General features: G+C 45.2%; 1 protein-coding gene across 1 annotated transcript in view; it reads left to right on the forward strand.

The window, feature by feature from the left end:
- Positions 1 to 14,828, forward strand: part of Mtor (mechanistic target of rapamycin kinase) — a 116,965-nt gene that overhangs the window by 4,818 nt on the left and 97,319 nt on the right. The window contains exons 5-14 of the mRNA XM_046424646.2: positions 178 to 378; positions 1,107 to 1,241; positions 4,675 to 4,950; positions 5,035 to 5,143; positions 7,976 to 8,162; positions 9,085 to 9,213; positions 9,936 to 10,180; positions 11,180 to 11,395; positions 11,721 to 11,926; positions 14,465 to 14,587. Coding sequence (XP_046280602.1) covers positions 178 to 378; positions 1,107 to 1,241; positions 4,675 to 4,950; positions 5,035 to 5,143; positions 7,976 to 8,162; positions 9,085 to 9,213; positions 9,936 to 10,180; positions 11,180 to 11,395; positions 11,721 to 11,926; positions 14,465 to 14,587 — 1,827 coding nt within the window. The remainder of the gene's footprint in view (positions 1 to 177; positions 379 to 1,106; positions 1,242 to 4,674; positions 4,951 to 5,034; positions 5,144 to 7,975; positions 8,163 to 9,084; positions 9,214 to 9,935; positions 10,181 to 11,179; positions 11,396 to 11,720; positions 11,927 to 14,464; positions 14,588 to 14,828) is intronic.

Genomic DNA, 14,828 nt, shown 5'->3' on the forward strand with positions numbered 1-14,828 from the left:
TCAACACTGAGGTCTTTGATCAGTTTCATTTTGCCTCCTATGGCCCGAGGTTCCTGGCTAGAAGGGTAAAGCTTCTCTTTTCCTTGGGTGTAGAGGCCCTACAGTGACAGGAGACTGTCCCAAGAAAATAAAACTTCTGATACAAATGAGAGTTCTCAGTTTGCCCTTCTCTGCCAGGTCCTGGTTCTCCGTGAGCTGGCCATCAGCGTCCCCACCTTCTTCTTCCAACAAGTGCAACCCTTCTTTGATAACATTTTTGTGGCTGTGTGGGACCCCAAGCAGGCCATCCGTGAGGGAGCAGTTGCGGCTCTTCGTGCCTGTCTGATTCTCACCACCCAGCGGGAGCCAAAGGAGATGCAGAAACCACAGTGGTACCGGGTGAGGAGATGGTGCCCTTCCAGCCACTACTAAAGCACATTTACCTGGCAAATCCCCTGGCCTAAAGAACAGCAACAGCCCCTGGCCACAGCAAATATCACATCAGTCTTGGCCTTCCATAGTTTTTTATGCTTAATAGGCATGAGTAGTTACTTTATTATTGCATTGCATTAAAGCACAGATCTGCTAATAGCCACAGTATTATTTTATGCATCATGAAGAATGCAAATTGCCAAATAAACTGATTCAATGCCTTCTTGTCAAAATTAAAAGATATTTCAGAGATGTTAGAATATGGAGAAATAAGTGTCTCAGAATTCATGAAATGTGGCTATACTAATTTGGAAGGTGTCCTATGCTGATGGCTGTTGCAAGAGAACTGACTGGTGAGGCAAGTGTGCCAGAAGGAGCTTTGGACACACCAGGAGACCTGGGTTTCATTCTTGACTTTGCTGTGTGACCTTGGACAAACTACTTAATTCCTTTAATCCTGTGGGGTTTTTTGTTTGTTTAGCTAGTAAATAGGGTTGACAGTGGTATCTGCCTTGAGGACTTGTGAGGGTTGAAGCTAAATTAAAGAGACCTCAATAAGTCAGTACGGTCGATTCTGGCACAAGACACTAGACAGTCATCTTAATACCTCCGAATCCCAGTGTAGTTGGGCTGGGTCTGTATTCTTTCTAATTTTGGACACTGGGTTAATCAGGGCATTCTGTCTTGCTATATAGCACACGTTTGAAGAAGCAGAGAAGGGGTTTGATGAGACGTTGGCCAAAGAGAAGGGCATGAATCGGGATGATCGGATCCATGGCGCCTTACTGATCCTTAATGAGCTCGTCCGAATCAGCAGCATGGAGGGAGAGGTGAGAAGCAGCACGGGGGTCCAGGCTCTCATGTGCCCTCTGGGAGCAAGAATCTGGAGAAACAGTAAACAAGATAATTTCAGATAGCAACAACTCTTATGGAACAAAACAAATAGGATAGAAAATAGCAGGGAATGGACTAAGTGAAGGTCAGGAAGGGCCCCCTGCAGTGGTGCCGTTCAAGTGTACCATGCACAAATGAGCCACCTTGTAGCTGGCTGAGGGACTGTGTTCCAGGCAGCAGGTGAGTTCCACACATCAGTGAAACAGAAAGAAGTATGGCTAGTACGTCTTGAACAAGGGGAAAGGAGGGAGGCAGAGGCTGACAGGAAGCAAGACCCATTAATAGGCCTCTTCATTCCTGGTGAACTTGGATTTTATTCTCCCCTGTGTGGGGAGGTTGCATATCGGAGTTGTCACACAGAGAAGTTACGTGGTGTCACGCAATTCTAATAACCACTGTCTGTGGGAACAAGCGTGTGGAGAGGGAGGGATGAAAAAGCAGGAGTGAGGTGTGTTCGGTTGAGGAGATGGGTTTTAAAGTACAAGGATCTTACTAGGGAAATGGCCTCTGAGAGAAAAAAAAAACAACACGTTCCTGATAAGCGAACAAGAAAGGGAATAGAAATTCAGCCTACCGTGAGAAACCATTAGGGAGTCTTCAGAGCAGGCCTGTGGCACCCAGGACCAGGCCTGCCCTAGCACCCCTGCTGTGTCTTGCCTGGGAGCTGCCTGGGAAGTGTGGCTAGGCACAGTCTTAGGGATGGATCTCAGAACAGCAGCTCAGGGTCCTTGGTCAGTTAGGTTTCTTGTGGTTGGAGGTCACATTGTTAGCTGCTGGGCAAGCTACATCGGTGGCTCCAACTAGGGGTGGTGGTGCAGATACTGAGAAGGTGGGATTCAGGGTATATTTGAGAGGTGGAGTCCAGTGTTGAGACTTCCTGTGAGTATCTGCTGGAATTTCACCCAAGGGCTTCCTGCTTTAATAGACATAATTATTATTTAGAAATAGCTTTGTCTTGGGTATGGGGGCAGCCCACACAATAATAGGATGTGTCTGTCACATCCCCACTCCTCTGTAGACTGTGTGACCCAGCAAGTTACTATACTCCTTTAGCCTTATTTTCCTTCCTTTTTTTTTTTTTTTTTTTGTGTGTGTGTGTGTGTGTGTGGTCTTGGGAATTGTATCCAGGGAGCTCTACCACTGAGCTACATTCCCAGCCCTATTTATTTTCTTATTTTGAGACAGAGTCTTGCCAAGTGGCCTCAAACTTGCAATCCTGGCTCTCATTTTTGACAGGGGCTCATACCTTCCCGTGGGACTCCTATGAGGTTTCTGATGACATGTGAAGTGCCCAACACAGCACTGATATGTAGAGGGCATTCTACAAATAGCAGGACTAGGAGATTTCCCCACTCAAGTTCAACATGGTGCTTTCCACTGTAGTTCAGACATTTCTAAGATCTTTGTTTCCTCTCAGTATAAGAGGACGATAGCACCTAACACACAAGGTTGTTGTCAGACTTAAGTGAAATAGCTCTTGTGAAGGTGCTTAATTATAAAGTAATACGCAAACATAAAGGTTCTAATTTCATGATTTGTTCATACATTTAACCTACTAAGTGAGCACCTAATGCATGCCAGCAACATTATGCCCTAAGAGCCAGAACAATGTAGCAGTGAACAATACATTACATTTCTAGCAGAGGAAGACAGAGTACCCAAATAAATAAAAATATATTGTGATAAGTGACACAGTAGTGAGCACTATGGAGACCAGGAGGGAGAGAAGGGGAATAAAGAATGCTCAGATGGGTGTTTGAGCACAGTCACGAAGGCGATAAGCAGAAAGCCACTCCAGAGTCAGGGGAAGAGCGTTCCAGGGAACTGAGTCAGTTGGTACAAAGGCCCCAGGCAGGAGCGTGCTAGAGCATGTGGGAGCAGCAAATGCCCTAGGGCTGATCAGACCCAGTAGGAGAGAGGTGCTGGGAGATGGGGTCAGAGGAACAGCTGGGGCAGGGTGGGCGCAGATCACATAGAGTCTTAGGAGGCCACTGAATGGACTTTGTATGCAGTGGGAAGCTACTGGGGATTTTGAGCAGTGGAATGATATTTAACTCATGTATCCAAAGAATCCCTTGGCCACTGTGTTGAGAATGGATTGTTGTAGGGCCAAGGTCAAGGGCTAAAGCCAGGCATCTAGTTAAGAGGGAACTGCAGCAATATTAATAGGGTATTTTTGCAACTCAGACCACAGTGGGAAGTATAGAAGTGCAAGAAGCAGCTGATATACTCATACATAGGTGGTGAATGGAGAAAGAAGAAAATCATAGTGTTTGGCTTGAGCACCTTGAAGGAGGGAGTTGCTGTATCTGAGACAGGAAGACTGTGACAGGGGAATCAAGTTGGGAGGGAAAGTCAGGAGTTTGTTTTTCAGCAAGTTAAGTTTGAGGTGCCTTGAGCATCTGAGTGAGATATCCAGTCGTTTTAGAGAGGAATGTGGGTAGGAGAAGCCGTTTGGGAATTGTCAGCATGCAGATGCCATTTCAAGTCATGAGGCTGGATGAGAAGCACAGAGGAACTAGCACAGTTGGAGAACATGGGGTCTGTGAACTTGAGATCAGTAGATGAAGAACCAAGGTAGTTTGAAAAGAAGCAGCCAGAGAAAGTGGAGAGCACAGAGAGTTTGGGGTCCAGGAAGCCAAGTGAAAAGGGGGTCTGGAGGAGGAGGAAATAACATTGAATCAAATGCTACAAATAAGTCACATGAGATAAAGACTGAGAAGTGGCCATTAGATTTAGCAGCATAGGAGTCTTTGGTGACCTTGATAAGAACAGTGGACAGGATGTCTGAACAATGCACATATGTTTGGAAAAGTTTGGAAGCTTAGAAAACCTTTTCATATTTTCGTCAGTTTGAGCAGTTGGAGGGTGAGTTGTTAAGCAACTAACTCAGCTTCACTAGTCAGCTTTTCCATACTCCTGTGGACCAGGTTTCCATGACAGCTACTAGCCTGAGTTTACACCCAGGTTTCTGGGGAGAAGAAAGAGACCAGAACATCCTTAGCAGGGTGCTAATATGAGCTGCCCATCACCTTTGCAGGGGGATCTTTGCTGTGATCTTAGGTCCATAATCACAGCTAAGTAGCCTTCCCAAAACTAGCAGGGAACCCTCAGAGTAAGAGCCCTGGGCAGCTGGTCCCCTATGGCTTCTTTGGTGTTCAATAAGTTCTGCTCTTTCACCTAAAATTGAACAAAATTGGTCCTCTGCAAAGCTGTGGAGGAAGTCATAATCCTAAAGATGAAGGGTGTCCACCCTCTGCTTTGGAGTTACATTTCAGAATTGGATAAATGCGTTACCCTGTAGATAGCACGGTGCCCAGGTTGAATACCACTCACAGATAAAGGTGATTTTTTTCCCCTTGTGTGTAGCGTCTAAGAGAAGAGATGGAAGAAATCACACAGCAGCAGCTGGTGCATGATAAGTACTGCAAGGACCTCCTAGGCTTCGGGACGAAGCCTCGCCACATTACCCCCTTCACCAGCTTCCAGGCTGTACAGCCCCAGCAGTCAAATGCCTTGGTGGGGCTGCTGGGGTACAGCTCTCACCAAGGCCTCATGGGATTTGGGGCTTCCCCCAGCCCCGCTAAGTCCACCCTGGTGGAGAGTCGGTGCTGCAGAGACTTGATGGAGGAGAAGTTCGATCAGGTAAGTGGTGAGAGGTCCTCTCCCTCTTCTTCTCAGCTCCATGCCTCACTTTCCTCTGCCAACCCCTTATGCTTCCTCTCTCAGGTGTGCCAGTGGGTGCTGAAGTGCAGGAATAGCAAGAACTCGCTGATCCAAATGACAATCCTTAACTTGTTGCCCCGCTTGGCCGCATTCCGACCTTCTGCCTTCACAGGTGAGGCTGTCCGTGGAAGACATCTTTGCCCATCTCAGGAAAAGCAAACAGAGGAGAGGTGATTCCCAAGTGTTATGTCTGCTTCTCACTGGAAACAGCGCCAGTGCAGGGGCTAGTGTCTGGTATCTTTGCCTCATGTCCAGTTTTCTGGTAATGTCTGAGGCAGCAGATACAGGAACAGTCAGAATGTGTAGGCAGAGAGGCAGCTCTAGGGCTAGACAAGTTCCCACATGTGGAAATCAACAAGTCCCTGAACTGACTTAAAGGAAAACAAAAGAAGGGCAGTTTCAGGTAATACCATGCAGTAGCAGCATGTCTATGAGGCAGGAAGGGGCTTGGTTACCTTCCTGCTTATGCCTCCAAGGTGGTCACTGAGCTGCTTCACTACTCTCAGAAAAAAAGGACTAGATGTTTCAAAGGCAGGTTCCACAGGCCATAGGCTGTGGGTGTCCATGCTCCTGACTCTCCCTCAGTGGGCAGTGTGGATTCCTGGCTATGACTTCTGGCCCAGCTCAGATACTGGCTTCTATGGGAGGCCTTCCTGAATCGCTGCAGCTGGAAATGTTATGTTCATTTTCCATTATATCCCTTAGCAATACATAGGCTTTAGCCTTAGACCTGGGTGGATCCTGCCTTAGCCTTCACTGTGAGCTTTTGGACAGTTTATTTCAACTTCCTGGGCCTCCACTCCCTGGCTTATAAAATTCGAATAATAATCCTTGCCTCCCAAGATAAACAGCATGAGTGTCTGAGCACCTACTACAGGGCCTGGCAGAACAAGCTCCAATAATGGAAGCCATTATTATATTAATTACTGCCTCCTTGAGCTACTTCTAGTCCATTTTGGAAAGATGGTAGAAGTGCACAGATAATAGCACTCCAGTGCCTTGCCTTACTTCCTAGGGACTTAGTGAGTGTGAGACCAGCTCAGACATCTTTGCACTTCACCGTGGTTCATGTTGCCTGTGCTTAGTAAGCATTCAGACCAGGGGAAGGCCACCTGACCCTCAGCCTCTCTGTCCCAGCATACACTTATATGCTGCCCAACCCAAATGAAACTGTAGGAAAAGTCTAGCTACCAAGGTATTATACAGGCTGTGTAAGTAGAACATGTTAGATCATGATGAAACAGTCACATAAAAATCACTGAACCAGAGAAGTGATAAAATGAAAATCACCTGTGTTTTCTTGGTTTTCTGTTCTTCCCACCTGACATCTGCATCCGGAAGTTCTTTTCTTTCTTAATGACCAGGCACACTCTTGCTCAGTAGAGTTTTAAATGATCTTGGGTTCAGAGTCTACTTTAGAAGAAACTAATAACTAGGCCAAATTTGATCAAAGTCTGGCATGTTGTAGAATCAGTTATCCTGGTATGTTCAAAAGATTGCCTAGCAGCAGAATTCAAAGACTCATAGGGCCTCTGGTTTATTCTTTTGATGTGGGTTTGTTGTTTTATTAAATAATACCCAAAATATGTCAGTGAAATTCAGTCCAGGCATTCCTCATTGCGTAAGTGCCACCTATTTAAAACTTACAGTTGAGAAGTCATTGCTTGAACTCTCTGATGGTAAAAGCTTTAGGACTATAAAAGTACTCACCTTAAGACGAGGTTGGAATCTCTTCAGTGTCAGACACCTAATCTCTTAGGGTGCTGCATCTGGAAAAGGAAGTTATACTCTTAATTTAAGCTCATTTCCTGTTAAAATGCTGCCCCTGTATGTAAAGGGACAGTTTCCACATTGGTTTGGTCTGATTTTAGGGCTCTGTCAGCTTCGTCTTCTGTTTTGAACCTTCAGCATGTGTCCTTGATATTAGACCACAGTAGCTGTGGGAGAAGACGTTTCTTTTTAGAGGAAATGCGTGACATGTCCATGCAGTGTGGGAGTCTGGTGCGCTGACTGAAGGTGATTCTGGCAGCCCTTGGTCCCTTTGCCTTCTTGGTGGATATGTGGTCTTGCCTTGTCTGCCGTCATGTGTGCACCTGGTGCTCACAGTCAGGGTCAGTCTCAGTGGGAGAGAAACGGAAGAGAGACAAGAACCAGAAATTTTAGCCTTCAGAGGGGACACGGCACTTCAGCTTCACTTACCCAAGAATCACATACCTTTGCATGTAAACTTTATGAAATTTTAAACTTCAGTTTTTTATAAACTTAATGAAAACACACATGACTTTTCAAATTGTAGACTAAAACTTATTCTGTTACATATGATTGTAGCAAAATTGCTAAGTAATAGCAAAGGATTTCCAGGCCAAAGCTGAGTGAAATGGCCTGCTAATTGCAAATAATATTGAATATAATTTTTAAATTTCAATATAATATAAAATAGTTTAGATGGAGAAATTATGTGATACTGTTTTGGAGACCCCCCTTTTTTTTCTTTACAATTAAAAGGAAAAACAAGGCTGGCATGGTGGTAAATGCCTATAATCCCAGCAGCTTCGGAGGCTGAGGCAATAGGATCATGAGTTCAAAGCCAGCCTCACCAACTTAGCAAGGTCCTAAGCAACTCAGTGAGATTCTATCTCTAAATAAGATATTTAAAAAGGGAGTGGGGATGTGGCTAAGTGGTTGAGTGCCCCTGAGTTCAAACTCCGGTAGCCCCCGCACACACACGCAAAGGAAAACATCTTCTACTTCTAATATTTCTAAAAATTGTGTTTGTGGTTTGATTATCAAGCATAAGCTTCCTCTCAGATATGCCCTCTAAATTCTTAGCTTTCCAGCAGTTTTTCCTAATTGATTCTTAAACCTGAGTACTCTCTGGGAACTCTGACTTGCACATGTAGACCTCTGACCTTGAGCCATCCACTCTTGTCTTTTCTGTGCGCAGATACCCAGTACCTCCAGGATACTATGAACCACGTCCTGAGCTGTGTCAAGAAGGAGAAGGAACGTACAGCTGCCTTCCAGGCCCTGGGACTGCTTTCTGTGGCCGTGAGGTCTGAGTTTAAAGTCTACTTGCCTCGGGTGCTGGACATCATCCGAGCAGCCCTGCCGCCTAAGGACTTTGCCCATAAGTAAGCATCTCTGTGATGATTTTACCTTCCGCACTCTTTGGTTGGGGAACAAGGATGCTTCATCCCAGGTCCACAGAACTTAAGCCCATTCCATGCATCGTTTCACTGCAGGGAATTGCAGATTGTATTAAAAAAAGCCCTTTCTTAGTGGAATTCTAACCTTTTCCAAGTGAAATGACATATATGTAGATAGTTGAAGAAGTTGAATATCCTGAGAACATGTTACTTGCCAACATTGTTTTCTATATTACTATTTACAAATTATCTGACTTGGCTTTGCCCATGGCATTCAGGGGTCTTATCTTGATAGAAGAACTAAAGTGAGGAGTCCTTGAGTAGAACTGAAGAGAAACAGTATCTTTTTCCTTATCACTAAAAGAACCTCCTGTGAATAAAATACTAGCAAAACTTTCAGCACCCTACCACATTGAAGCGCCATGGTCCCTTGGCTAAGGCCGGGGAGTCAGTGTTAATAGGGTTGTGTCTCTTCCCTTTATTTTTGGCAAGGATTGTTCTGGTGAATTATTAAGTTCCACTCATTCCCAAGCCCAGTTTTCTCATCACAGGGAGAAGAACTTCTTTCGATATGATGGCTATCCCTGCCCTCTGGTCTGAAGGGGAACACACTGTACAGTTTGCTTCCTGAATAGGTACCTTGGTCAGCACCCACATGATGCCTCTGAATGTAGATAAGGGGCTCCTTCCTTAAGGCGCTTAAATGCCCTCTGTTGGATTGTTGTCATAAATGTTTAAATCCACAGTGACTACGATGTGATGGGCCCCCTCAAATTGTGAGCAAACAACCTGCACACCCATGTGTGGTGGACCTGCCTGAGTAACTTGCCCTTGCCATGAACTGCTTTTGAGGTGGGATGTCACAAAATGTCATTGTGACTGAAATAGCCATTCTTTTTCTCTGCAGGAGGCAGAAAGCAATGCAGGTGGATGCCACAGTGTTCACGTGCATCAGCATGCTGGCACGAGCAATGGGACCAGGCATCCAGCAGGACATCAAGGAGCTGTTGGAGCCCATGCTGGCAGTGGGGCTGAGGTAGGTGTCGGAAATTTGAGCCTTTCCTGTCTTAGTTAGCAAGAGGCCTGGCTCATGGCGTCAGGACTGCACTGGAAAGACATGGCATGGATTGTTGCATATTGGTTTGGATAAGCAGGAGTGCTCAGATTAGATACGGGCTAGTTTGGAATCTAGTTTTACTAGAGTTGAATCACTAGCTAGCTAAGCAATCTTGATTAAGTTACCTATTTGAGCCTCTGTTTTCTCATCTGGAAAAATGAATATAGTAGTAGTTACTATTGTGCAGGGTGGTTGTGGGGATTGAGTCAATAGAGTTCATAATGGCCATTCTTAACACACTACCTGGCTTATCGGAACCACCCAGTAAATATTTGTAGCTGTTGTTTTAAGTTATTGAACAAATTGGATAAGCTCTCTCTTTACTTTTCTTCATCTATAAAATAAGGATGATGTCTTAATCTCCTTCCCCATTTGCTTATTGAGACTTGGTCTTCTGTGATGGCTGAATTATTTTAACAAGTTCTCCTGTGATGAAGACCAGAAACCCATAGATTTTTCTGAAATCTAAGACCAGGCCAAGAGAATTCAGCACATTTACTCTATTTTATAACATCCTTTCTACTTGGAGACCAACCAGTGATGGGGCCTGATCCCCTGGCTTGGCAAGAAGGGCTGTTTCTACCAAGAACTGATAGAACGTCATGTGCCCAACCCCTTATTACTGGTTTCCTTCCCCTCAGCCCTGCTCTCACTGCTGTGCTCTATGACCTGAGCCGCCAGATTCCACAACTGAAGAAGGACATTCAGGACGGGCTACTGAAGATGTTATCTCTGGTTCTTATGCACAAACCCCTCCGGCACCCGGGCATGCCCAAGGGCCTGGCTCATCAGCTGGCCTCTCCTGGCCTCACCACCCTCCCTGAGGCCAGTGATGTGGGCAGCATCACTCTTGCCCTCCGAACCCTTGGCAGCTTTGAGTTTGAAGGTAAGAAATGCAGTGGCTCTTGCCCAGGCAAGGATCGATGCCAGGAATCTGAGAAAGGGATAAAGCTGCCTATCATTCCTGGATTTTGCCAAGGTCTTCCACTTGCTGATTCTATAGCAGCTTCTCCTTCCCAGGATCTGTCCATGTACCATTAATACCTACTGTTTGCTTCTTTGTCCCATACTGTGTTGGGGGGTAGATTGATCCAAGGAAATAATGCTTCAGAAATGGAAAAGTCAGAGATGGAACCCCTTACCTCCTCACCTTCCCACTTCCATGGAACTGAGATATTTATGCTTGAAAAATGTATGAGCAGGGGCTTTAGGTGTTTGTTCCTGTGGTAGTATGATTTCCAAGAGTGCTGTACTGTGTAGTTCAGTTTGGAATTCGAAGCTGCAGATAAATCCACATTAATACCTAGAGAGAGAGATTTTTGGAGGAAAAATGGATACTTTCAAAATTTCAGATCATGTAGGGAAGGCTTATCAGGGCTACAGGGAGACAAGGAGTATAGAAAACCTAAGTCCCCTGTCTTGAGACTAATGGCCAGCTGTGGCTTCCCATCATGGCTCCCCCATGTAACATTCACTGACACCCACCATAATTTCTTTCTAATGAATAAAATGGGCTGAATTTAAGCTTAGCCTATTCCCTTTTTGATGTTCAAATCTGGGAACTAAATAGACAAGATAATCTTGATCAAAATGGTTTTGCCCCCTCTGGAAGTGGAAGAGTTTGGGTCAGAATATTTTTTGGAAGGACTACAGGAAGGATTAGAGCTGGGGCACCTTCTCTCTCCTTTTCCACCTCTCCTGCCTTTCTGCTGACTGGAAACCATGGTTCCCCATTCAGGGAAGAGTTCTGAGCCAGGCTTATTGATTAACACCTTGTGCAGCATGAAATGAGTCGCCACAAAATGGAAAGTGCAGCTAACAAATTGCAGACCTACCTGTCAAAGTAGCAGTGCTTACTCTATTTTCTGTCTGCTTTTGTATCCAGGCCACTCCCTGACCCAGTTTGTCCGCCACTGTGCGGATCATTTCCTGAACAGTGAGCACAAGGAGATCCGCATGGAAGCTGCCCGCACCTGCTCCCGCCTGCTCACGCCCTCCATCCACCTCGTCAGTGGCCATGCTCACGTGGTCAGCCAGACTGCTGTGCAGGTGGTGGCAGATGTGCTCAGCAAACTGCTCGTGGTTGGAATCACAGATCCTGGTAAAGTTTACAGATAAAAGCAGTCTGGGAGATTCAAAAGCTGGGGCAGTTGGAAGTTGCTGGTTTTATTACATGGCCTCTCTGGAGAGCTGCAGCAGGTGATGTTCAGATTTTTCCCTGTGAAGGCATAAGGCTTGGCTATTACAGCCTGTTGGTATAAGATAATCTGCCTTTGATTCCTTTACTCCTAAGGAGAGAAAAGAATAGCAGTAGGTTAGATGAGAGCAGGTTGTCCAGAGTCTGCCCCCTAGGCTGGTGGCAGTGGAAGTAGAAGCTGGAAAATGGGATGGTGAAGAGGGGTTCAAAGGCTTAATTACTCTTGCAGACCCTGACATCCGCTACTGCGTCTTGGCATCCCTGGATGAGCGCTTTGATGCACACCTCGCCCAGGCAGAGAATTTGCAGGCCCTGTTTGTGGCCCTAAATGACCAGGTGTTTGAGATCCGGGAGCTGGCTATCTGCACTGTGGGCCGACTCAGTAGCATGAACCCTGCCTTCGTCATGCCTTTCCTGCGAAAGATGCTCATCCAGGTAATGCGGGTGACAGACTTACAGGCAGTGGAGAGTGAGAGCTGCTTAGGGAAGAAGCATAGAGGACAAAGGGGGGGAAAAGTGGAGATAACTGGTAAAGCCACATTTGACTCAGGAGTTCCTTGTTTCCTAGCTTCGTTATTATAATTCTAGTGCTTTTTACCTCATGAGCTTCTTGTCAGTGTGACTCCAGAGTGCATCTTAGTCCCAGGATAATCTCTCATGTGGCTCTTTCTTCCTGGTAGTCATCAGTGATCCCCTGTCTCGGTGCTCTTCATGCACTCACTCATCTGCTGCTGCTAGTGGAGTCCTCTGGTACCTTCCCGTCTGTTCTACAACTTTGCTTGCTGATGCCAGGTCAAGCACAGAGGTCATTGTTCTTAAAAATAACATGTGGGTATGGTTCCAACACCTTTTCAGTGGCCATTGCCTTTGGACTGGGGGTCCCTGGCTTTTATTCTTAAATAATGTGAGTTGCCAAGCTACACAGCTTAGACTACATCCTACAGGAGTTTCAGGCTGGCATAGCTACTAGATCAGGTAGAATATTCAATTCCTGCTGAAACCTGGCTCTTCAATTTTTTTTTTTTTTAATATTTTTAGTTGTAGATGGATACAATGCCTTTATTTTGTTATTTAGTTTTTTTGTTTGTTTTTTTGGTTTTTTTTTAATGTGGTGCTGTGCATCAAACCCAGTGCTTCACACATGTTAGACAAGCACTCTACTACTGAGCCACAACCCTAGCCCCTGGCTTTTCAATTTTTGTCTTCAGTTACCAAGGAAGCTCTTTGTGAGTGATACCTGGTCCAGTCCTTCCTGCCCCAAATTACTTCCACCTTCCTCTTCCCGGTCTTTTATGTCACTCACCCAGTCATTTCCTACCTCCCACCTTCACCCTGTCCCCCCCTCGCCCTCTGCTTCCTGATCCTACCCTAGGCTTCTTTTGAAATGTTTGCTTTTTGTAACATACAAAGGACTTAAACAGAAAATCATTAATATATGTAACTCTAGACCCTGGAGAAATGTCATTTATTCACAATTTGTCACGATTTGTCACTTTTACAACCATAGTAAAAGGGGTTGTAAATTATATCATCAATCAATGAATTAGGAAATTGTAATTATGTTGGCACCTCTGTGTTTAGCCTAGTGATTTATCCCTTTAACTGCTGCCCTTGTTAAGATTGCCTGTCATGTTAAGTCTTTGTAAGATACTAAAGCTTTGGAAGGAAAAGAAGTCGTCGCTGAGCCTGCCAGCTCGTATTGCATTCAGCAAGTTTGGAAATATCTCCTAATGAGAAAATAGCATGTTCATTCAGCAAGACTTTTTTGAAGCACCTGCTGTATCCTGGGTCCTACTGGATTCTGGCAGGATATCTGTGAGCCACCCAGTCATGGCTTCTGCCCTCTTGAGACTAACAGTTCTCAGGCCATCTCAGTTTTCTCATATTGGAGAATGGGAAGCTCTATTGAATGAATGTACTGATTTTAACCCTTAAAGATTCAAAATTTTAAAAATACATGTTTTTTTTTTTTTTAACTTCAGTATAGACTTTCCAAAATTAAATTGTACGTGTTCATGCTTGGTCAGTGCCTTGCTTTGTCTTAAGGTCTTGGTCATCAGGTTGCAACAAGCTCCCTGGCTCCACTCTGCCCTGCCCACAGGGTTGTGCTTTGCTCCTCAGGGCACATTTCCTTGAGCCAGCCATCTCTTTTTGTTGTCATGGGTCTGTTTTTGGTATCTCCATTTTCTGCTGCTGTCTGTTGTGACTGGGAAAAAACAGGCTGTCATGGGGATCCAGAGATCGGTGTTATTAAATCAATAACCTCAGACAATGAGATTCTTCTAGGTAGTAGAGTTAACCGGGGCTTTGATATTTCTTTCCTCATTGCTCAGAGATTTCCTTCTGACAACTTCAGCTATCCATAAGTCAGTCTGTATCAAGTTGTAGCCACCTGTACTGCTGTGAGCATGATGTTCTGGTGTCTTGTGTTTTAAGGATGTCAGTGAGAACAAACATGTCACTTCTATTCAGTAAGGCTCAAGGGGGTCCCATTGATGTAATTTCTAACTCTTGGGTTTATTTAGATGTGCTTAAGACAGATATGGAATATTAACATTTCTCTCATCATCATAAGCTATTCTGTTATTTGATTCCTTTGTCATTATTTATAGGCCCTTTTACTGATTTACTTTTTAGACAAAGATTTTTTTCCCGGGGAGCCCTCTCTTCAGTCCTCGTTTCTGCAAACCCTAATCACAGCTCTCTCTGCTGCACTGTTAAGAGAGGATTGTGGGACTTAAGTACTGTGATGGAAGGAGCAGGGGCAGCATTCAAACCATGTTTCTCCCGTCGTAGCTGTATCCCAAGGCTACTATGTCAGCTGCAGAGAAGTCCTTTGTTGGGTATCTGGCAGTGATTTAATCCACCGTGGAGACCTGGTTTCTTTCTCCCCTGCCCTGCCACATTTTCCCTAGTAATGCATAGTTCTTCTCTGTAATGTCCTCTACCATAGTAAGCCTTTCTTTCCCACAGATTTTGACAGAGCTGGAGCACAGCGGCATTGGGAGAATCAAAGAGCAGAGTGCCCGCATGCTGGGGCACCTGGTCTCCAATGCCCCCCGACTCATCCGCCCCTACATGGAGCCTATTCTGAAGGTAATGCACAAGAGACAGCAAGATAGGCACTTCTCCTGATTGGGATAACGTGGGAGTGTTTTGGTGCTCGCTGGTACACTGAACAAAGGAGATCATGTCATTGTTCCCAGGCTTGGGGACAAGGACCACCTCAAGTATCTTCAGTTAAAGAGTACCAAGAATCTCACCAGTTATAGAAAAATTCTCATAAGGTATAAGATATGATGCTTCAGGTACCTCGTCAAATGTGCTTGGAAAGGAG

This window comes from Marmota monax, unplaced genomic scaffold (assembly GCF_021218885.2).
Source record: "Marmota monax isolate L192 unplaced genomic scaffold, Marmota_monax_Labrador192_F-V1.1 WCK01_AAM20220418_F8-fsc00080, whole genome shotgun sequence".
NCBI classification, from domain to species: domain Eukaryota; kingdom Metazoa; phylum Chordata; class Mammalia; order Rodentia; family Sciuridae; genus Marmota; species Marmota monax.